Source organism: Sphaeramia orbicularis, chromosome 8 (genome assembly GCF_902148855.1).
Source record: "Sphaeramia orbicularis chromosome 8, fSphaOr1.1, whole genome shotgun sequence".
NCBI classification, from domain to species: Eukaryota; Metazoa; Chordata; class Actinopteri; order Kurtiformes; family Apogonidae; genus Sphaeramia; species Sphaeramia orbicularis.
The window spans coordinates 2,199,088-2,218,857 of NC_043964.1; the positions used below are offsets into that span (position 1 = coordinate 2,199,088).

The 19,770-nt window shown below is 37.9% G+C and overlaps 1 protein-coding gene across 2 annotated transcripts; it reads left to right on the forward strand.

The window, feature by feature from the left end:
• The first annotated feature begins 293 nt into the window (after nt 1-293).
• Nucleotides 294-17,147, forward strand: LOC115423958 (RNA-binding protein FUS-like). 2 transcript variants are annotated; one of them, XM_030141001.1, is made up of 9 exons: nt 294-529; nt 2,876-2,917; nt 5,637-5,746; nt 6,892-7,021; nt 7,685-7,783; nt 7,904-8,033; nt 9,386-9,483; nt 11,884-12,016; nt 16,922-17,147. In XM_030141001.1, the coding sequence occupies exons 1-9, from the start codon at nt 463-465 to the stop codon at nt 16,959-16,961; spliced, it is 849 nt and encodes a 282-aa protein (XP_029996861.1). In that variant the 5' UTR covers nt 294-462; the 3' UTR covers nt 16,962-17,147. The 2 variants fall into 2 exon arrangements, with proteins under 2 accessions (XP_029996861.1, XP_029996862.1); XM_030141002.1 differs by having other exon boundaries at nt 7,685-7,780.
• The last annotated feature ends 2,623 nt before the right edge of the window (nt 17,148-19,770 follow it).

Consider the following 19,770-nt stretch of genomic DNA (forward strand, 5'->3'; position numbering starts at 1 on the left):
TTGAACAGGATCTGAAACTGGAATGTCTGTAAAACAGACTTTCAGTTTGAACACACTTTGAAGATTTTGTGATAGAACATTAGATCCTGTTCTGATCAAATAAAAATGTCTGTAGTATTTGTATATATTTCTGGTGTAATGCAGTTATTCAAGGAAATGATCATTTTAAAAAAAGAAAATTTGCCTTTTTAACAGTATCATGACATATCGTGATATATCGTATTGTGATCCTAGTATTGTGATTTGTATCGTATCGCCAGATTCTTGCCAATACACACCTGTATTCATAAAGACAAAGTCCTTAAACTGGTCTCTTGTCCCCAAGAGACTGTGAGTGACATAAAGTAGGGGTTTAGTGCCAAATGAGGAGGGGTGGTTTAATAGGGACACTATGAAAGTGAAGGGTACCCACCCAAAACCCACAACCCAAAGAGAGAAATCGCTGTGAGCACCAGCCCTTCAATGCGTGTCGTTTTTCTCTTCCTCTCCATCAGAATGGGCGACCGTGGAGGATTCAATAAGTTTGGTGGTAAGTGATAAAAAAGCACCTGAGCACAAAGGTTTGTTTCCAAGCTAAAGGGAGGGGAGATCCAATTATTCAAAGAAAGTAAAAAGTTATGGTGCTTGTCATGAAAAAAACCTGCTAATTTATACAGAACATTGTTGGAAATATCCACAGATGACTGTTTGCTTAAATGAAGTGTATGGAGTTTTCCAGCTGCTGAGAAAAGGTGAATGTTGGCTCAGGGAGGTCAATCCTTTTCTGCTGAGTACAACAGGGTATACCGTACAGTGGGTGATAAGCGGAGGCATTGCAGGTGTACAGTTTCCAGCAGAGGGAGCTGCAGCCTTAGTTCCTCCACTGGTCTACGGTGTCGTTGATGTTGAAGTGCAACAGTGTTTTGAATGGTTGAACACAGGGATGTTTGGAGCTTGTCTGGTCTATGGACCTTAAAACCTACTGTGCTGAATGTGATAGTGTGTCAGAATCCAATGAAAGGTCTTACATTTAGAAAGTGAAACACAGCAACAGCCTGTGAAATGCACAGTCCTCACAGTGTGTCAAATATTGTAAAGATAAAGCAGGTGGTGACTTATGTATGAACAGGTAAAATAATACCAAAGTTCTTGGGTTGTAAGAAACTGGCAACATTGCTCCATTGCAACATGGCTGTAAACCCTCAGGACAAAATCTCCGCTGAACTCTTACAATTAAAGCTGAATCCTAAAAACAAGTTTGATTACATTACTGCAATATCAACATTTAACAGTAAGGTTATATTTTTCCCTTTGTGCTGTATATAAAAATAAAGCACGTGGTTTCTAAAGGACACAGAAGTACTTATTGGCAGCAGTAGGAAAACTGAAATATTTACATTATTTAGTGTTCTGGTGCTCTTACTAAGGTGTTATCTAATATATATTTAGTAGAGTTGAAAAACATACTCTCTTCAGTGTTCAGAGTTGTCTACTGAGTTTGGGTTTTACAACAAAGACTATTATACTTACAATGTTAATACAAAAAATATCCTGAATTCCCCAATGTGATTCTTATTATAGAACCTTTACTACACTTACATAACATTATTTCAGTGTAATTAAATAAATTCTAGTGTTTGAAACATAATCCCCATAGTTTTTATTATAGGATACACAAGTGATGTAGATCTGACCTTAAGTGACACTTAGAGAGTCACATGAGTAATAAGATGATCACATTCACTGAGATTACACCAAAGACAATGAAAGGATCTCCTCAAATAAACTTGGTTTCATTAGCCTGACAACATGCCAAGCTTGGAAATTCCATGACATTTACTGGTACTGTCATGGAAAAGGTGTGTCCATTACAACAAAATCTGTGCAGGAAACACAATGAGTCACTCCAGTTGTGTAATAACAGCAGCACTGCTCAGTCAGTTTCCTGAGGGACAATTCTTCAAACCTCAGAAGCATCAGTTTGGTGCACAACTGGTCTGTGTGCAGGAAGCGATGCCATCTTTAAGTGTTACAACAGTTGTGTTGATGGAAGGGCGCTGTTTAAAGACGTGCTTAAAGGCATGACGTCGAACTGTTAATTGTGGAGCTGCGAGTCGAGCAGCAGTCAGTGTCCAAACAGCTGTGCGGACACAAAAGGGTTTTCAGAATCAGATAACCTCTAAAAACAGCACTGGCAGCTACAGTATGAACGGGCTAATGGTGAAAAACTGTTGACTGAAAAACGTCAGAGCAACAAAAATGTTGGTATTTAAAAGACGTGTAGAGGGGCTGTTTCTTAGAAACCATTGTTCAGCTTTGTGAAAAGCAGACCTAAGAACAAATCACATGCATCACCATGTCAGTGTATGTATTCAAAAAGGGCATTGTGTTGCAATCTGTTGGCCTGCATTCCAAAAACTGCTAAAGTTTGTGTGAAAAGAGATTTAATGCACTCTTAAGGACTGTATCAATCCCTTGAACTGAGGTCTGTTTTAAACAACGTCAAGAACCGCACTTTTGTGGTTGTGTAGAAACTTAAACAAGAACTTATTTTCACCTGAAAAACAAACAGATGGTTTGTTGGCAGAGGTGTGGTGGTGATTATCAAACAGCAAACAGTATGCCACCAATGTAGATAATCTTGTTTGGTACACTTCTGGGAATTTGGAGTTAATGGGAGCAACTCATTAGGTTCTGTGTACAAGTGTTCATAATCATAAAATAAGTGAATTAATGACATAGTTGGAAGGCAGGATGTGTTTGGGACATTAAATCGTAGTCGCACTAAGACAGTGCTATGTTCCTCAAAAATAGTAGAAGTGTTCTCATGTTACACTTTATAGCATATGTTCTCAGGTTTCTTGTCCACAACTGATCTCTGTTTTTACTTCTTAAGGACCAAGAGACCCGGGACATGGACATGGAGGACCCGGCTTCAGTAAGTCCATCTGTTCACATGATTTCACTTCAATGAAAAAACTGGTAATTTAAGCACTATCTTGCCTTTAACTTGGCATCCACATTATTATTATTGGTCAGAATAGAATAGAATAGAAGTTACTGTATCCATCCCCATGGAAGAAATTCAAGCTGTCCAGCAGCTCACATAGAATCCACAGTCACAACACAACAAAAATACAACATGTAGAGGTATATAGAAATATAAAAATGACATATTAATATAAAAATATCATAGTCCATTTCAGATTTCCATTCCAGTTTCCATTTTATGTGTTTCCATGAATACTGAGGGATTATTCCTCTAGTATCTAAACATAGACTCATACAGTCTTTGCTCCAGTGCTGATAATCAGCAGCAGCAGCTCCTTAGTGTTTGTTCTGAGTATGGTATGGAACATGATATTAAATATAATGTCAATAAGAAACAACAAAAGAGGATAAATATGTCAAATTTCCATATTTGAACTTGCTGGATAATGATGTCACTCTGTAATAAGATAAAAGATCTAAGGCATTTTAATGCAGAACAACTGACAGGGGATATTTGTACATATTGTCATCACATACATATCGTCATGACGATATTTGTACAGTGCCGCATGTTGTATGTATAAGCAAATATTCTCTTATGTCATTTCATTGTATGTACAGATGGTGTGACCGTGTCATACTGTACTTCCCTTTTACGTCACATTTGTGGTCAAACTATAGTAAAGCTAGCCTCTTAGAGAGACTTAAAGACTGAAAGTAGCTGATGAAGATGTGCAGATTATTACAGAATAGACCGAGATGCCCTGCTGTAGTGTAAGTGCAAGTTTGACCTAATGTATGAACTACTTTACCGGTTTAATATTTAATGCTCAGTAAAGCATTTAAAGGCATGTTTCTATTCAAAGTGAAGAAGAAAATCCAGTTTGAAAAGCGTGGTTCCGAGGTGGTTTAGTAAGTTTAGATTTAGTTTTGATAGAAAAGGACAGATTTGTCTACTCTGCTGCTTGGTTAAAAAGCTACTAAAACTTACTGCATTTTACTTTCTTCTAATGTTTAAGTTAATTTATTTTAAGGATAAGATGACAAAAAACCAAAAACACAAAGAAAACTTCCATGTAAATAGTTCACAGTTCCATTTTACTGTTACGCGATCCAAAATGGCTGCCACCCTATGATGTCGCAATATGCAAATTAGATGAGTATATTTACTCCCACCTTGAACTTCAGGTCTTGCCCATTATGTTTCTCATTTACAGTATGACTTTATCTGAGAACACTTCTAAGATACAGCTTTTTTTACTTAAACTTTTATTGGTTTTCAACAAACAAAAAAAAAAAAAAACAAGAAAAGCATTTGGAGAGCGTAGACCTCCGCCAAGGCAGATCAGTGGGCCCCGTGCCCCCCCTGCCCCCAATCACCACCAAAGTTGAATCATTTCTTCCTTGTGCCAGTATCAGCTTTTCCTGAAAATTTCATGAAAATTCATCCATAACTTTTTGAGTTATCTTGCTAACAAACACACAAACAAACACGCACACATGCAAACACACGAAGCAAAGCCATCACAAATCCCTCTGGTGGAGGTAAAAAGAGGCCGATGCTTTGACTTACATATCGATATAGATACCTGCACAAAGTGTGTAGAAAAAAAAAAAATGATGAGAGAGGGATTCATGGAGCTCCATGAGGTGATGGTGCAAAGGATAAAATCAACAAAATCAAGGCCACTATCAAGATACAGATTTTTGAAATCTTCAAATCAAAATCGAATACATTTGAAAAAGATTAAAAAAACCCCTCTGGTGCCTAAAGGGTTCATAGAGTGAGTGCTCTTCTCAGTATTTATGGGGTGTATCTCACCTGTTGCCCTCAAAGTGCAAGTTCCCCTGGACAAACCCCGTCTCACTTTGACCTCCACAGTGGTCACTGTAATGTTGATGTGGAGTTGAGGTGTCGAGTGTTTGTTGCCAGGTTCATCCACAGAACACTAACAACAGCCCACTGACGCTGGGAAAACATACAAGAGTAACTATAGAGCACCTTCACAACAAAACAGAGGATCCTACCAACAGAAGAAGTCTGTCCATTGTTTCGTCTGCTTTGTCTTGCTCATCTCTACAGTCACTGAATTCAGTAGAAACATCTGAAAAACTGTTCCTCTTCACATCAACCATCACTTCCCAAATATGATGTGATTTCACTTAAATAACTATTACACTTAAATCACTGATTCACTTTATATCACTGCCCTGAAATGTGTAAATACAACCAGAAGTCTTTATTTACAGTATTGTACAGGAAGCTCTTTTAGAGGTAGTTCTGTAGCAAGTGTCTTTTAGAGTAAATATACTAACCTGAATGTTAACCTGGTTACTAACCCACTGTTGTGTTCTGGTCTGTTTGTTTTTTGTCTTCTTGTGCTGTATGTAAAACTGCTGAATACTGGAATTTCCCTCGTGATTAATAAAGTATCTATCTATCTATCTATCTATCTATCTATCTATCTATCTATCTATCTATCTATCTATCTATCTATCTATCTATCTATCTATCTATCTATCTATCTATCTATCTATCTATCTATCTATCTATCTATCTATCTATCTATCTATCTATCTATCTATCTATCTATCTATCTATCTATCTATCCTTTGTTCATACCTTCGTGTTTATACTCTCCCACTGTCCTGCTGTCCTCCCACAGTGCAGGACCAGGATAACTCTGACAATAACACCATCTTCGTGCAAGGCCTGGGAGACGACTACACTGTGGAATCAGTCGCTGACTTTTTTAAGCAAATTGGGATCATTAAGGTACATTTAGGCCAACGTACAGTACTATATGTGTAGTCCTGTGACCACAAGGAACCTTAGATTAGATCTGCTCATTAGTGCAGATTGACACTGAACTGAAATGAGGATTAAAGAGGATGAGTTTCTTTGGTGTCTCATCGTACTTTAGAGATATAGTAACACAACAGTAATAGTTATTCATGGTATGTTTGTGTATGTACAGGGGTTGGACAAAATAATGGAAACACCTTCACCTCAAGATGATAATGCCCCAATCCATACAGCTAGAACTGTTAAAGAATAGCATGAGGAACATTCTAATGAAGTTGAGCATCTCGTATGGCCGGCACAGTCCCCAGACCTCAACATTATTGAGCATTTATGGTCAGTTTTAGAGATTCAAGTAAGACGTCGATTTCCACCGCCATCGTCTCTAAAAGAGTTGGAGGGTATTCTAACTGAAGAATGGCTGAAAATTCCTTTGGAAACAATTCACAAGTTGTATGAATCAATACCTCGGAGAATTGAGGCTGTAATTGCCGCAAAAGGCGGACCTACACCATATGAAATTATATTTTGTTGATTTTTTAAGGTGTTTCCATTATTTTGTCCAACCCCTGTATTTATTCTCTTTTTCAGAAATGTAACAAATGACCTATACTTCTTTTTATTTGTGGAATAGATTGGTACAAACTATCATATGGTGTGAAAACATCATGAAATTTCAGAAGATGCATTAAAAAAAACAAACCAAAAATTTTTTCCAGAGATATAGTAACAATGAACAGGAATACAACAGTAATAGTTATTGATGGTATGTTATAATTTGTTCTCTTTTTCAGTAATTTAACAAATGACCTAGTTCTCTTTTTTATGGACTGTATACATTAGTCATGTAAAATTGGGGAAGGACAATATAAACTCAGCGTCTTCCTACTCTGTAAAGTGTTGTTAAAAAGCCACAATAAAATAGTTGTACATTATGTGACTTTTTTTTTTTTTGGTTAACTTATTGCCTTTGATATTTTGGAGTGTTCGGTTTAAGTTTGTAGTTTCTTTTTGCCTATGTTCAAAATAAACTTGATCATTATTATTATCATTATTTTATTGTTCAGACTGAGTGTCTAACTTCATGTATTGTCCCTGTCTCTGCGTCGTCCTCTCAGGTCAATAAGAAGACAGGCCTACCGATGATCAACCTGTACACAGACAGGGAGACTGGGAAGCTGAAGGGGGAGGCCACCGTTTCATTTGATGACCCCCCTTCAGCCAAAGCTGCCATTGACTGGTTTGATGGTGAGCTGTTGATTTTCAACACTTTAACATAATCTCTGGGATTTTTCCTACTATTCTCTACCACGGGGGTGTTAAACATGTGGCCTGTGGGATGAAGTTGTGAAATGCAGAAATTATACTGGATTATTGACAAAATCATGTAGTTCAGGGGCCACATGTAGACCAGTATGACCTAAAGTGGGTCAGACCAGAAAAGTAGTATCATCATGACCTAGAAATACTGACAACTCCAAATTTTTGTCTTTGTTTTAGTGTAGAAAATTCAAATTACATTCACACAAAAATTAATAACCCAAACAAATATGAACATGAAATGTCTTAAATAAATGCGATTTGAACAATATTCTGCCAGTTTCTACTTTAGTGAATTTGTAGATCCACTGTGATCTGTAAGTTGTAATGCACATGTGTAAATGATCATTTACACAATTACTCTTTTTTTATCTCAAGAACTTTGCGTTTGTTCATGTTATTCACATTTTTAAAGGATAGTTTGCAGATGATAACATTTTCAAAATGTAATTTTGCTGTTTCGCTGTTACTATTTTACTGGTACGGCCCATTTGAGATCACATGTGGCCCCTGAACTAAAATGACTTTGACACCCCTGCTTTACAAGTTTTTTTTTTTTTTTGCTGAATCTTCAGTGTTTGTTCTCCCCAGGAAAGGACTTCAATGGAAATCCCATCAAAGTATCCTTCGCCACCCGCAGGGCTGACTTCGGAGGCCGAGGTGGCATGAGAGGAGGTCGTGGACGAGGAGGTGGGATGGCGGCTTTTTGTCTTTTTTGTTCATTTCTGAATTCTGTCTTGGTGCGTGGCATGTGAGTCTCATTTCACATGTAATGGTTTTTTGTCTTGTACTTTTCTCATGTCTGTGTAGGACCAATGGGTCGTGGTGGGTTTGGAGGAGGTCGAGGCGGAGGGTTTCCCGGAGGTAACGGTGGTGGAGGAGGAGGAGGAGGAAGTGGTGGAGGACAGCAGAGAGCGGGAGACTGGAAGTGTTCAAACCCGTGAGTCAGACCTGCTCACACCTCATCTATCAAACATATTTCATGATCTGAAGTAGTTGTTGTTGTTTACACTTGGTTTTTAGTCCCTGGCTGGTTTTATTCAGTTGTTATTTGTCTTTAATCAGGCTCTTAGTGTATGTACTCCAGGACACTCTGCTTTAAGACACCGATTACATTTCAGTGCATCCTGATATACATACTGTTAATATTATGTCTGTTCATATTTTATGTCTATTTTTATTTTATTCTACTTTAGTTCTATTCTCATTTACTTTTGGAAAGCTTTATATTCTGTTTTCTCATTTCAGATTTTAGTTTTTGTAATTTTATATTCGTTCTATTCTTATTTTATAAAGTATTGTTTTTTTTATTAATATTGTTGCACTGACTGGAGTAGCACTCCTAATTTCCTTGCACAGACAGTAGTCACTTTTCTTTTGGACATATGTGCAAAACTTTACTGATATTTACTAAATGTCAAAAAAAACAGAAGTGCGTAATGTCGGTTTTTCCATTAAATCACAAATGCAATGATTTGTTTATTTATTATCATGAGATGACACGAGAAGTCATTCCATAAGCATGACGACCAACGTAAATATGGTGTTGATTTACAGATCTATTCATTATTATTCTATATTACCCCTCTATCCTGTACTGAATTAAAAATTATTTGGTTTCCTGGTGTGTCCACACACACTGCACCATGTTTCTTTTAAAACTCTTCCTCTTCACTTGTTGTAACATCTGTTAACATCCATTATTTTTATTCATGTGACTCTAGTTGTGGAAAAAGGTCTTTTCCGTTGCAGTTTTGTGTGATATACCATTTGTGCTACGCCTGAAAAACCACCTCTTGCCAGCACAAAAACTTTTAATCGAAAAACAAAAATTCTGGTGAAACTGATGTTCTTCCATTAGGTAAATTTTTATGCACAAGTTATATTTACGCAATTTGAGAGTCAACGGAAAAGTGACTAGTGACAATAAAGGCTATTCTTCTTCTTCTTCCTCCTGCGTGTGTTCACACCTTGCATTTCGTCTCTCAACGTTTGTTCAAATCACTCAGCTCATTTAAAAGGATTTTGGATATAAAGTTTTTCCTTAAATACAACTTTTACATGAAGAAATGATAAAGTATTGATTATTTTCTTCATCTCAGTATCATCTTTATGTAATGTGAAACACTGCAGACACAAACTTGAGTCAAAGCAGACTGAGACAGAAAAGAAAGAACCATTAAACACACTGGACAGTTAGACATTTGATAGAAGGAAAGATTATTCAACTTCTTGCACTTTTTAAATGAAAAACAAACCAATAATTTTACGTCTTGGTGCATTTCTCTGCAGTAACTGTGGCAACCTGAACTTCTCATGGCGTAACGAGTGTAACCAGTGCAAAGCCCCCAAACCTGAGGATGCTGGTGGGATGCCCCCCATGGACAGAGGTGAGACACAAGTGCAATAAATGATTAGTTAAGTCATGTATTATTCTGTCACTTATCTTATCTTAGGCTCTGTTGATTCTATTGCTTTACGACTAATAACAGGCTGTAATAATAAGCAGGTAAGGTTTTCATACAAAGCAGTGTGTGCTGTTTATTTAAGGCAGCGGGTAATCCCTGTGTCACATCTTTAGATAGATGTGTGTACAGGATGAACTCAGAACACCTCAGGGTCAAAAGGCTGTACGTAATAGGGTTCAGAGGAAAACTGCAGTATTAGTTTAACCTCCTCAGACCCAGGACATGTCAGCAAAGTACCAGCTTTTTGGTTTTTTATTAAGTAAGTGCCTATATTGGAAACATCATGATGCAACAGTTTTTTCAGACGCAGTTTTTAAAATTTTTTATGGAATGTCCTTTGTGGTGAACAGTTTTCTTTTCTTTTTTTTGTATAAAGTTGTGAAACTCTTGTCCACAATTGTGGACAGTGGGTCTTAGGAGATTAAAGCTAACACAGATTTTTTTTTTCTGTGATATATTTTGCAACATGAAAAACTCATGTCATTTTTGAATTTTTAATTTATTTTTTTGATAAAAGTAGTGATGGTGCTTTTGTGGTAGAGTGCATTTTCATTGAAGGTGATAGTAATAATGAAAGAAGCTCCCAGTGAAACACAAAAACAGGTGAGCTGTGATTGATCTGAATTCATTTGGACAAAATCAGATCATTAATTACACTGCTTGACTCAGCATGAAGGGAGTGTTCGCAAATTGACTGTAAAAATAACTCCACACGACTGATGCTGCGTTGATCTTTTCCACCGAAGGTTTTTTGTTTAGACTGGGGTTGATGAACTCTGTGTATCTAAGAACTCTTTCAATCAGAATAAGCCACGTATCAGTCAGACTTCTGTAGATACGGTAGAAAATGACAGCCGTGTGAATCTTGGAGCGTGTTGTATTTGAGTTCATTTGCTTTGCTTGACATTGCAGATCCTTCAGTGTGACTGGACCACATGTACACATGACAATGACAACACAGCAGTACTGTCCAACACAGAGCCAACATAGTACAGAAAAGTATTTGCTTTTAGCGGTTTATCAGTCTGTATAAATATAGTGCGATAAGGAAGTATTGGAAAATTTAATGTTTGTTTCCAGGTGACTGCCCTATATACATAGATTTTCCATAAACATAAGGACGTCTTATTAAGCTGCTCTACGCCATGAAAATCAACGTATGAAGTACAGAATGAAGATGAATGCCCACTTCCACATGCGTTTGGTGTTGATAAAGTTAGCCACCTTCTATTTTATATATATGAAATCTAACTCAGAGGAACAAGACCATTTTCCCTCATTTTAACAGTGAGACAAAAAAACTTCTCCATTTTACAATATTAAATATGTCTTTAACCCTCTGGTATCCAGGTGTGCCTTTTAGGCACACTTCGCACTTTGTGTTAAAAAACTTCATATTATTTTTCACAATTTAAATAAGGTTACAATTCAAAAGTTGTTCATTTTTACATGATCTTTAAAATTCTGTCCACCAACTCAAATGTGCACATTGTAAACAAAAGACAATGACCAGACTAGCATCTGTCTGCCAAGTGTGCATAAAATGCACTGTTTCTAACATTTGATCTGTATGATTAGGACTGAGCTGGATTTACAAAAATAAAATCAAATTAGAGCAGAAAAATAAATCAGTATATAATATTTAATAGTTTGATTTATAGGTGTGCATTTTACGCACACTTGGTGACAGATGCTAGTATTTTTGAACATTTGACCTAGCGCCAAAAATAATAATACAAATTAACCGATGTTGGAGTTAATCATTGACATATGCCAAGATGAAAAAATCAAATGTGATCCACTTTTTATGGAGTATGTTGACAAAAAATAATTTTTTGTGTTTTTTGCATTAAAAAATGGTTTGTTTCCATTACAAACACGGCATTTAAAGGGTTAAAAAATGTGACAATTATTGAGTATTTGGTATTTTTATTTACGGCTCAAGTTGATGAAATAGAAAAAAGTGTAAAAGAATTAAAAACAAACTGTATGAAAGTTTTTTTGACATTATTCCACAAGTGTGCCAAAAAGGCACACTTGGTGCTTAGTAAGGGCCTTGGTGGACAGGATACCGGAGGGTTAATATCTGTGCTTTTGTTGATTGTGAAAAGAAGAATCTGGGGTAAAATTTCCCCTTTAAGTCCATTGTGGACTTTTGGGACTTTTATATATAATCAGATTGTTGCAGTATGCAGTCGGATTTTAAAACCATTTATACACCTAATGAACATCTAGGTGTCTGTGTTCAGGTGTCAGATATGATATGAGAAATATGGAATTTAAACTGTAAAATATTTACAAAGTGTTTGTTGTTTTTAACAGGAGGCTACGGAGGAGAGCGCAGAGGGGGGTTTGATCGGGGGGGCTTCAGGGGCCGAGGCGGAGACCGCGGAGGATTCAGAGGAGGCCGAGGTGGAGAACGGGGAGGATACGGTCCAGGCAAGATGGATGCAAGGTGAGAGGACTCCAAGTCAAACAGCCCTCACCCTCTACATTTAAGACTGAACATAATCCACTGTTTTCTCCCTTCATGGGTATGTTGACATTACAATCCTAATATATACAAAAAATCCTCTGTTTAAGGGGACGTGCATAATCACTGGATTTGCCAAAAACTGATACAGAAATGTTCATGTCTTCCATAAGTAAAGTAAAGTAAAGTAAATTTTATTTATAGAGCACTTTTCACAGACAGAGTCACAAAGTGCTTTATCAATTCAAATCAGAATCAAATTAAGTTTACAGACCCAACAGAATCCTTCAGGAGCAAACACTTGTGATTGGTGACAGTGGCGAGGAAAAACTTCCCTTTAACAGCAGAAACCTGGAGCAGACCCAGACTCCTGAAGGATGGACGTCTGCCTGGACCAGTTGGAGTTAAAGAGAGAGAGAGAGAGTAAAGGAGGAGAAAAGAGAGAGCGATAGAGATATAGAGAGACTGGGGGGGGGGGGATGACACATGGAGTACGTTATGATGAATACATAGAGTGTAATCAGTCTGTGGTGGTCCTGGGTCAGGTGGGAGACTAAAAAGCCTTTTTGAACAGGAGGGTTTGGAGGTGTTTCTTAAAGCTCTGTACAGAGTCCATGGACCGTAGGTGTAGAGGCAGGTCATTCCATAGACGTGGTGCCACAGCTTTAACAGACCTGTCACCGCGTGTGCTAAAACAGGTCCGTGGAACCATCAGCAGGTGTGTGGAACCATCAGCAGGTGCTGTCCTGAAGACCTCAAGCTACGAGTTGAGCTGTAGGGCTGGATCAGGGAAGCAATGTATGCAGGGGCCTGGCCATGTAGGGCCCGGAAAGTTAGCACAAGAATTTTGAAATGAAGATGATATAGAACAGGAGCCAGTGGAGAGATTTAAGGATGGGAGTGATGTGGGTTCTCCTGTTTGTGCGGGTCAGGAGCCTGAAAGCAGAGTTCTGGACAAACTGTAGACGGGCCAGCTCCTTCTTGTTTAAACATGTGAACAGGCTGTTGCAGTAGTCTAAGCCAGAAGATACGAAAGCGTGAACGATCATCTCGAGCTCATTTGTGGACACCATAGATCTGAGTTTGGAGATGTTGCGTAGGTGGAAGAAACAGTTTTTGACTAGGTGTTTGGAGTAGAATTCTAAAGACATGTCCTGGTCAAAGATGACACCCAGATTCCTCAGTTTTGTCTTTACCGAGGAACTCAGGTCTCCAAGGTGATGTTTGATCCCTGGGATTGCACTATCCAGGGCAATGATGAGGGTCTGTGTTTGACTGGAGTTCAGCTGGAGGCTGTTCTCATTTAGCCACTGCTTCAGCTCTGACAAGCAGATGATTAAGGAACTCAGTTTGTGGGGCTCAGAGGAGTTAAAGGAGCAGTATATCTGGATGTCATCCGCGAATAGATGATAGGAGACATCACTATACTGTCGGATAATGTGGCCAAGTGGGAGGACATAGAGTAAGAATAGCACTGGTCCCAGGACAGAGCCTTGGGGCACACCACACAGTAGATCCACTGAGTCAGATTGGAAGTTGTTTATTGACACAGTGAAGCTTCTGCCGGTCAGGTAAGAGGAGAACCAGTCTAGCACAGGACCTGACATCCCTACCAGGTCCCTCAGTCTCTCAATCATTATGGTATGGTCCACTGTGTCAAAGGCCGAGGACAGATCTAGCAGGACCAAGACCGTGGATTTCCCGGAGTCGGCCTCCATCAGGATGTCACTAGACACTTTTAATAGTGCGGTTTGTGTTGAGTGGCGTTGTCTAAACCCAGACTGAAAAGTGTCATAGATCTGGTGTGTCTCCAGAAAAGCTGTCAGTTGTTTAGACACTGCCTTCTCAAGGATTTTGGCCAATAGGGGGAGCTTTGAAATGGGCCTGGAGCTTTTGAAGTCTGTGGGGTCCAGTGTGGTTTTCTTTAGTTTAGGTTCTATGATGGCCTGTTTGAAGGAGCTGGGAAACAAACCAGTTGAGAGCGACAGGTTAAAAAACTTTATGACCCATGGTCCAATAGTGTCAAAGACACCGACAAGGAGCTTATGGGGGAGGAGGTCTGCAGAGTTGGAGGAGGGTTTCGTTTTGGATAAAAGTGCTGAGATGTCCTCCAGTGTCACAGGGTCGAAAGAGGACCAGGTTTGCAGAGGGGGATCAGATAGGGTCAGACGGCCAGAGGGTGGTGGGATATTGGGTTTAATATCCCTGATCTTGTCTGCGTTCTCTGCTCACATCACTTCTGTTTCGAACTCTGAGGTCACAAAATTCCTCCACAGAGAAATCTCCGACAGCGTTGTTTACAGCAGTATGATAAAAACACAGACCAGGGGAGGCCAACCTGCGGCTCCAGAGCCTCATGCGTCTCTTCATCCTCCGTTTTTCTCGTGCGCTACTCATTCGACAGTTACGGTAGATGAGCTGCATGGAGCGAATGTGTCTTCTGGATGACAAAAGTAAGGGCTCATTTCTGCTGTATGTTAAAGACGCAGACGGACGCAGGGTTCTGTCCGTCCTTTGTTTATTATTCACCTAATTCTGTCTGTTTTCTGGGAGTTTGAACCCAGATGGAGAATATGGAGCAGTCCAACTGGGAACTGTGGAGGCAGTGTTGAGTTTGGAAGAGAATTATTTCCATAAATAGTGATACTTTTCATAGAGCGACTGTATGAATATGAGTAGTGTGTACTTTTGGAGTAATCCTACAACAGATTCCATTCCAAGAAACAAAAGTGTGTTTTTTCATCTGAAACAGGCTTTAAGACTAAATTCAATGATGAATAAAATTATTTTTTCCAATAAGTACTTCATGAATTTGGTATATTTGGTATTAGTACTTCATATACTATGAGCACAAATACTATGAACTACTTTTAAAGTGTACTTTTGGAGTAATCATACTCCAGAATCCATTCCACACTGCACTTCTGTTTGTTGTATTCAGTGGTTGTAACAGTAAAATGTAAAAAAAGTTTGAAACTTTTAAAACTTTATAAGCTCTGTTATTAAGCTCTGACGATTTTTTTTTTGGTGGAAGAGGAGGAAAATGACTCTGACTGATAATAAAGGTTGTAGACCCCTGACAGAGTATCTGAGTCACTGTGTGGCTGAGTATTTGGACTTTTGAGGAATAGAACATACACACTGATATAAAACAATGTTGGAGATGAGGAAAACAAACACCTTGTGCTCACAGGGAACAGAAAACTCAAAAACATTTGAAAGCTTGTTGGCTTTGACACCATGTCATCTAGTTGTGTAATAAGCACAACTTGTACAACTCTAAAAAAAACAAAAAACATGCTGTTATTGTAAATTATGTAAGAGTTGTTGCCGTACTAAAGTGGTTCATGGTGTTTTTGAAGCATATACCGTTATTTACAGTTTTATTAGAATAGAATAGAATGTCTTTATTGTCATTGTACAGGTACAATGAAATTAAAAAGTGCTATTGTCCTAGGTGCCATAAAATAAGTATAAATAATGTATATAAAAGAGTATAAAAACTAAAATTCAAAGGAAAACCCTGACGGCATAAATATCTAAAAAGCAGCATAAAAAAGAGTGCTGTTACAAGTATAAAAGACACATAAAACATCATCATATACTCTAGACAACATTCAGCATTCCACACAATTAATTACATGATTTGGGAATAATTTAGAATTTTGTGTTACTTAAAATGGACTAAGTGCAATATAATAATATGTTCAGATGTTTCCAGTAAGAGAAAAAAAAAGGTTTGGAAAAACAAGCAGACTGGAATCCTGTTGAAAACCTCTGGGATGTGCACAAGATAAGGAAGGACGAGGACGAGAAATACAAGCCCTCAAACCAAACTACGCTCCTGCATTTTAGCTTCAGTGGTGAGACACAGCACTAACAGAAATGTTAACGACCAGTGGAGAGTGGAAGATGTATGAACGCTGCCAATGAAAATCACATGTTCCACTTATTATTACAAACATAGTGATAACATCAGTATTGTGTTGTTTAAAAATGAACTTGCTTTTGGAGTATTTGAGGTCAGATTTGGACTCTGAATAAAACAACAACATTCAAACAAGTCACAAGACTGTGCAGTAGAGGTTAAAGCCAAAAAAAGGCTTATATGAATACCTCCCCCAAAATGAACAATACACAAAAAAACTATTAAAAATACAATCTAACTGAAATAATAAACTAAAGTAAAAACAATACTAATGTAATCCACATTACAAATCATCAAATACAAATCAGATGATACACAGCCGTACATTTTTTCCTGAATTCCAGTCCTTTTCAGATGCTTTTTAAACACTGATAAAGTAGATGTTGATTGAAGTTCAGGTCTTAGATTATTCCACAGGTTTGGTTCACCATAGTTCAGAGAATACTGACTGACAGTAATATCTTATGTAATATGTAATATGGGGGAAACACACACCTGTAACCAGTAAAACCAGTGGTCTCTTAATTATTCCCAGAGCTTTAAGGTGGATCAGAAAATGCTGATTTTACAGAAAAACTTGTTCAAATGTGGCTTTGAATCCTCAAACAGATCTTTGTCATTTCTGGTGTTTATTCTCCTAATCCACAGTGAATGGAACACCTTTATTTAACCTTTTATGTGAAGTGTTTTGGCCTCCTGATCCAACTGGAGGGTGTGATTATGTATTTTTGTACCTTTGGAAGGATGTGATTGGTTCATGTTGGAGTGTTTTAAGGAGGTCTTGTTCCCGGCTTCACTCTTGAGCAAATTATTTGCATAAAAGGCTCAGAAATGATGGAAAATTCCTTGAGGGACTTCGACTGTAGAAACAAACACACCTTATTATTCAGCCTGGACCTTTCTCATTGGTTGGATGCTGATGAGCTCATACTTGTGTTGTTTTTTTGTTTTTTTTTCAGAGGCGATCGCAGACAGGAGCGCCGAGGCCGCCCATACTAACCCCAGCCCACTCCTCCACTTCAGGACACAGAACAGTGTGTACTCCTGCTCACACCTTTACCTTTTATACAACTGTCAACTCTCACTTTAATCCTGCTGATTCAAAATGGGATTCTTCTAGTTTTTTTTGTTTGCAGTTTTTTCATGTGTGCCACTGTCATTCTACACAGCGGAACTTCATTTATATATAAAAAAAACAAAAACCCTTCAGTTTCAAAATGTGTCGTTAGAAAACAGCGTTTCCTTTGACACAGGACTCTGACTCGGCTGATTTCGTTTCCTTTCACACTGTTTCGTTCCCTCTCCACATACAAAAGGTCATTAAAACACACATAATTATGTTTCAAACAAATGGATATATGTGTTTTTTACCATTGTATGTGTTGATAAATGGAATGAAAAAATAGCAAAATGCATGATTTGACTTGAGCTTTAAAATTCAGAAATAAAATAAACTTTTCTGTCAATAAAAGATGGGCATAAAATGAAAATAAAAAAAAAAGATTTTCACTTTCTATTTCTTAGATCACAGGTGTCAAACATGTGGTCCGGGGGACAAATCCGGCCCACTAAAGGGTCCAGTCCGGCCCTGGGATGAATTTGTGAAATGCAAAAATTACACTAAGAAATGAACAATCCTTTTAGTTCAGGTTCCACATTCAGACTAATTACCTCCGCCAAGGAGGTTATGTTTTTGCCAGGGTTTGTTTGTTTGTTTGTTTGTTTGTTTGTTTGTTTGTTTGTCCATTAGTGTGCAACATAACTCAAAAAGTTATGGACAGATTTTGATGAAATTTTCAGGGTTTGTTGGAAATGGGATAAGGAAGAAATGATTAAATTTTGGTGGTGATCGGGGGTGGGGGGGCCCTGAAAATTTCATCCAAATCTGTCCATAACTTTTTGAGTTATGTTGCACACTAACGGACAGACAAACAGACAGACAAACCCTGGCAAAAACATAACCTCCTTGGCGTGGGGGGGCCCACGGGGGGGGCCACTGATCAGCCTTGGCGGAGGTCTGCGCTCTCCGAGTGCTTCTAGTTCAATCTGCAGTGGGTCAGAACCAGTCAAATACTATCAGAACTAGAAGCACTCGGAGAGCGCAGACCTCCGCCAAGGCTGATCAGTGGCCCCCCCCTGTGGGCCCCCCCACCCCCGATCACCACCAAAATTTAATCATTTCTTCCTTATCCCATTTCCAACAAACCCTGAAAATTTCATCCAAATCTGTCCATAACTTTTTGAGTTATGTTGCACACTAACGGACAGACAAACAAACAAACAAACAAACAGACAAACAAACAAACAAACAAATAGACAAACAAACAAACAAACCCTGGCAAAAACATAACCTCCTTGGCGGAGGTAATGAAACCTACAAATTTTTGTCTTTGTTGTAGTGTAAAAAAAAAAGTAAAATTACACAAAAATGTTTACATTTGCAGACTAGCCTTTAACAAAAAATGTGAAAAACCTGAAATGTCTTAAGAGAAGTCTGTGGAATTTTAATAATATTCTGCCTTTTATTAAATGTTTTGTGTATTTGTAGATCCACTGTGATCTGTAAGTTGTGATTCACATGTATAAATGATAAACTGAGGTAGAATATTGTTCAAATTGCACAGATTTTTCTTCAGAATTTTCAGAATCATATTTGTTCATGTTGTGTTCAAGTACAGTTCGTAGATGTAAACATTTTCATGACAGAATTTGACTTTTTTCACTCAAAAACAGAGAAAAATACTCTGGAGTTGACATTATTTATAAGTTTGTATCCTATTATTTATATTATTTGACTGGTCCGGCCCACTTTAGATCATATTAGGCTGAATGTGGAACTGAACTGAAATGAGTCTGACAGCCCTGCTCTAGTATTTTAAGTCTTATTTCTGAAGACAATCAAATAGTGAAAACATACACTTGTAGTTTCTAGTGTCCAAATGAAACATAATGTTCTTCATATTTCTGCAGATCTTTCAGTGTTCTCCTAAGTATTTACTGTAACTGGTTTATTTTGGCCAGAGCTTTAGAGATACCATGCAGGTGATCTATATGAAAAGGTTTTTCATACACTTTGGGATGTTCTTATGTCCTGTTTTTCTGGTTGTGTCACATATTTGTGAGACTTCGCTTTTTGTTTCAAAAGACTCAGACAAACAATGACACCTCAGACGTGCACTAATGCACATGAACATGTCGTCTGGGATCAAAAAGACAGAAATACATGTAGTTTTCGTAAAGGCGCCAAATAACATTTACTGAGCATGAGTCACGTTAAGGTGAAGTAAACAACACCTTCTGTGAGGTCACTGAAATACTGAACTCATTTTAGTCCAGTTCACTTCTTTTCTTGCGTCATAGACTGAAAACACTGAAAGAAAACCCAGTCAGTGTCAGGTCCGTCACTCATGCCTCCATTGGAACCCTTCTTGTTTCAGTTCCTTTTCATCTGCAGTGTTTCTATAAATGAGGCTCCACGTCACAGCAACGGAAACGTCATTGTGTTGGTATTACAATGTTTAGTGTCTGTGTATTTTCAAATTAAAGTATTGGGGAAAAAATGATAAGACTGAAGTTTCTGGCTCTTTTGATTCATATGGTTGTGCATTAGAGACGGAACAAATTACACTTATAGCAAGACTGACAAATTAAGAAAAAGTTATTCACAAAGCACCTCCTTCAGAGAGCTGAAAAACTCATATAATCATAAATAAATAAAATCATATACTGTATCTGTTATTAGAACTTTTACAACATTAAATGGACATGTTCTCCCTCACAAGGTAATTATCGTTTTTTATTGTTTGGT